The 4,990-nt window shown below is 42.0% G+C and overlaps 1 protein-coding gene across 1 annotated transcript; it reads right to left on the bottom strand.

Annotated features, from left to right (window-relative positions):
- Positions 1 to 2,204: 2,204 nt before the first annotated feature.
- LOC115194248 (ladderlectin) lies at positions 2,205 to 3,092 on the bottom strand. Its single transcript, XM_029753776.1, has one exon. It carries the CDS (start codon positions 3,047 to 3,049, stop codon positions 2,315 to 2,317), a length of 735 nt encoding a protein of 244 aa, XP_029609636.1. The 5' UTR covers positions 3,050 to 3,092; the 3' UTR covers positions 2,205 to 2,314.
- Positions 3,093 to 4,990: the final 1,898 nt, after the last annotated feature.

A 4,990-nucleotide genomic window follows, 5' to 3' on the forward strand; every position in this document is an offset into this window, starting at 1 on the left:
GCAACGTTAGTGAATTGGACCTCCGCTTAAGATGCCAATCAAACTGCATCAGTTTTCGATGGGGATTCCCCCGAGGGAAAGTGGATAGGGCTGAGGGGGTAAAAATAACGTGTTTGGACTGCAGCCACTGTATGTTGGCTACATGAAGTAAAGAGAACATTTTAACGTAGCCAAAGATTATAGTGTCCCATAGGAAACACTGACCAGCACTTTGGTTCCTACCCTGTCAAAATAACTCCTCCCTGGCATTTTCATTCATTGTCATGTCACACTGCATTCAAAGTACCCACTATTTTATTCTAACTACAGAATTAAAATAATCATTATATTTCATGATTCCAACAGTTCACCCAAGTGTTTTGATCTACATCGCAACTCAAATCGCAATTAACAAAATTTGGTAAAGGCCTTGATATCGTGCAGCCCTACGTGGTAGTGTGGATTTTTTTTTTTAAATGAGTGTAGGAAATGGTGAAATTGATGAGAAATGTAGTTTGTTTTAAACTGTTCAAATAATCAGAATGGAGAAAGACCCATTTTGAAATAACTTAATGTATGTGTTGCCACCCTAGGGTCAAGCATTACACCGTATGCAAATTTGGAACATAAAATACTGTCACTTTAAAAACAAAATACCGTAATATGTTATTTTGGCCATATTGACCAGCCCTACGTTACACCCCTACCAAATAGGTATTGTATTTTAGCTAAGCTCAGCACTGTTGATTGCAAATTCTGTCAAAACAATTATTTATTTTTAAGATTGAGATTTACAACAGATAGCCAACATATGGTGGGGCCGAACAGTGCTGTCACACGCTGCCTTCATTCATTCCTGATGTACATTTTGTCACTGTTGGTGTAAAGTCTCACCCCAAATAGCCTCTTGCTAGTGAGCTGAGAAAATGGAGACCTGAGAAAAATAGTGACCTCTAGTATGTAGGTTACAGTACTTTTTGTATTGAGCTCCTTTGCAACAATGACACGCAGCCCTTCACGGACAGAGGCCTGAATCCCAGGTGGCTTGTTAAGTGTGCATCTCTACAGTGTCTTTGGAACACGCTGACTGGTAAAGAGCCACTAGTTATCTGCGTATAGCAGGCACCGCATGCCTAAATAATAATTTATGGAGACATTCCAGCCCGTCAGAGCACGGCACATCTCCTGAGAAAAGATGGTTTTAAGGTTTCTTTGTGTGTGTCGTGACTCGTGTGTCTATAAAGTGGCTTGCTACTCAGGCCGTTAATGTCAGGTGAAAAGGCTGCTATGGGGGGAGACGGAGATCAAGCAAACATGGACTACGCCGCTCTCACTATTCATTACAATTATGCGAAGTTGGCTCTTTCCTAGAGTATTATTTCCCTCACCAACTTTAAACATCAGCTATCTGAGCAGCTAACCGATCGCTGCAGCTGTGCATAGCCCACCTGTGCATAGCCCACCTGTGCATAGCCCACCTGTGCATTGCCCACCTGTACATTGCCCACCCTATCTACTTACCTCATCCCCTTAAAATAATAATAGTATTTACTTTTCTGCTCTTTTTGCACACCAGTATCTCTACATGCTCATCTTCATATGCTCATTTATCACTCCAGTGTTAATCTGCTAAATTGTAATTATTTGCTCCTATGGCCTATTTATTGCCTACCTCCTCATGCCTTTTGCACACACTGTATATAGACTTTCTTTTTTCTACTGTATCATTGACTTGTTTATTGTGTTATTGGCTTGTTTGTTTACTCCATGTGTAACTCTGTTGTCTGTGTCACACTGCTTTGCTTTATCTTGGCCAGGTCACAGTTGTAAATGAGAACTTGTAAATGACAATTCCCATTTTTTTTAAAAACTGCCGAAGTCTCATTTGGGAAATAATTACAATCTGTGTATAATTATTACTGTAGTATGAAAATTCTTGATTGGCATGTAATTCTATTCAATGATTGGGATATAAGTCCTTTTTTCCTTTTAAGTGTTATTCTTTACAGATAGTCTAAGAATCGTGCCACCCTACAAACCAGTTTAGAGGTTGTGTCCTTACAATAACATGTGTAGCCTTTTGAATATATACAGAACTAATCCTATATTTACATTTGACAAACATGATCAAACTTCCCTTATTTTGGTCTTGACAAGATGGCTGTTACTAGCAAATGCAGAGAACTAGAAACGATGATGCACATAATGGAGTGTGGTTTTTCGTGTTAATCATGTTAAGTAGCAATTTATTTAATCTTACTCACTCGCTAATAGTCATGGAAATACATAGGAAAACTAAACAAAATAGACATCTTGATTAAGGCGATGTCAGAGCTTATAGTTTCATGGAACATACAGAAGGTAACTTCATCCTGCAGACAATATCATTCCAGCGTTTTTCTTCTCCATAGTTTATATGCAAACAGTTCTCATTTCCACCGGCGTTATCAGGCTGTACATTGCTCCAGTCGCGGTAGTAGAACCTGCACCCGTCACTCCACAGCCAAAGGCGCTCCTGGGTAGCGTCCTGTCCGCCGATCCAGGCCCGTGGGAAGTCGTGCGTCTGTCTGCGGATCATCTCCTGAATGAAGTGGTTCTCTTCTGTGCTGTGGATGGATGCCAGGTTGGCCCCCTGAAACACGCAGTACTGCTCCGACTCGGCCCATGTCCGTTCGGTGCGGATGTATGTGAAACAGCGGTGTCCATGATTGAACCAGCCTGTGGGGCATACGCCACTGCTTTCTGTCTTCACCTGCTCCTCCTCCAGAGACATGGACTTCTCTACACCAAGCTCCTCTGATGGCTCGAGAGAGAGAAGACCCTGTCCGGCGTCTGTTTCCTCAAACACCTCGAAAGGTGGGTTCTGTTCAAAGTACTTTCCCTCGGCACCCATGTCCTCCATAGGAGGAACATGTTCGGCGTCAATCTTCTGTAAGATTTCAAAAGTCGGGAGCTCTGGATTTGCCTCTAGTGAACGCTCAAGAGGAAGAAGTTGGGCCTCCATTAAGGGCGTTTTGTTGCTGAGCTCCAGGACGGCACTGACAAGTAGGAGGATGGTCAACTTCGCCATGGCACTAGTCTCCTATTACAGGGTTCTGTTCATCTGGAGAAAGAGATGCACCTTTTATACAGTACAAGCCACAAAATGAATTCCTAACAATGGTTAACTAGTGTTGCTGATATAAGAGTGTTTACGAGTGATTCCTGTAGCAGTTGATCAAAGTACAATAAAACAGGCAAATATCTGTTTCCTTATTGATGAATGCCACCACGTGAGTGCAGGGATTTATTGTAAACAAGGAACGTGCCGAGTTGTCTTTTATGGTCATCTCCCTTTCCTTGTCATGGCATGTTTCTTGATACCGTCCATGTTTTTTTAAAACCTTTTTTTTTTTTAAACAAAGTTAAAGGCAGTCGACTGCATTATGAATTCACACACAGCAGTTTTATGTTTCATAGCCGTTGTTTTTAACTTGACCTCAACATTGGCTTGCTTGTTCTGGGCTTTGTGTTGTCTTAGGATTTTTCCCCATGGTATATCATATTACTTGATATGGTCAACGAGGTCATGGTATCAATTTCTTGTGCTTGTGAGTGGTAGTGTCTGAGTAAAAGCCGAACAATTCATGATGCTCCTAACAGTGAAGTGTTCTGTTTTAAAATGGCACAATATATCCAATTGTCAAATGAATAACTTTTGTTGTAAAAAGACAGGGCCAGCTCAGTTGGTGTACTAAATCCAATGCCTGGAGGGCTCAAAACCTCTTTACATTAAATGCCGCAGGGGATTTTATTAAGGAGACAATTTGCTATGCCCCTTCTGCTGTTTTTGATGGAGGACCAGTTTATAGCCCTGGTGTGTGTCATATGCAGTGTGCTTCTGCTGTCTGGCCCTGCTGTGGTTACCCACTGACTTGTTGTCATGAAACCACAAAGCTTCTGACCACAATGACATTGTGGTACTGGGCAGGATGGCACGTACACACTCAGTACAGGCATTTCTAGATAAAGGATTATCAAAGCCAAGAATTTGTGGATAAAACATACATTGGATCAGTTCCGTTGTGCACACTTGTTGGGACAGAAAGTAGACACATTTTTAAGTGAGACGATAAGAATGATAATCTCTTCCTCAGTAGGCTATTGTGTCAAGGATGTGTGAAGTTCACCTCCACGTTCAGGGGATGCACATAGCTTCTAGTAGTTTGGATTACTATCTAGGAAAGTAGGAGAGGGTCAGGAAATTCTAAGTGTACCTCTTCTTGGAGACAACTCTAACGTTCTATGAACCACATATGAATAGTGTATTATCCCCATCATGCTTTAAAATGTATGTTAGCCACAACCTGTTATAGAAGCTATGTAATGGCCTGTATCAAATCAAAGTTTATTTGCCACTTGCGCCGAATACAACAGTGAAATGCTTGCTTACAGGCTCCAACCAACAGTGCAAAAAAGGTATTCGGTGAGCAATAGGTAAGTAAGGGAAGAAAAAAAAACAACAGTTAAAAATAACAGTAGTGAGGCTATATACGGTAGCAAGGCTATAAAAGTAGCGAGGCTACATACAGACACCGGTTAGTCAGGCTGATTGAGGTAGTATGTAGATGTGGTTAAAGTGACTATGCATATATGATGGACAGAGAGTAGCAGTAGTGTAAAGATTGGGTGGTGGGACACAATGCAGATAGCCCGGTTAGCCAATGTGCGGGAGCACTGGTTGGTCGGGCCAATTGAGGTAGTATGTACATGAATGTATAGTTAAAGTGACTATGCATATATGATAAACAGAGTAGCAGCAGCGTAAAAGAGCGGTTGGGGGGGGGGCACACAATGCAAACAGTCCGGGTAGCCATTTGATTATCTGTTCAGGAGTCTTATGGCTTGGGGGTAAAAAGTGTTGAAAAGCCTTTTTGTCCTAGACTTGGCACTCCGCTACCGAACAGTCTATGACTGGGGTGGCTGGAGTCTTTGTCAATTTTTAGGGCCTTCCTCTGACACCGCCTGGTGC

The sequence above is a fragment of the Salmo trutta genome, chromosome 5 (assembly GCF_901001165.1).
Source record: "Salmo trutta chromosome 5, fSalTru1.1, whole genome shotgun sequence".
NCBI lineage: Eukaryota > Metazoa > Chordata > Actinopteri > Salmoniformes > Salmonidae > Salmo > Salmo trutta.

Coding starts and splice junctions, on each gene's coding strand:
- LOC115194248 (XM_029753776.1), bottom strand. CDS start 3,049: ATGGCGAAGTTGACCATCCTCCTACTTGTCAGTGCCGTCCTGGAGCTC.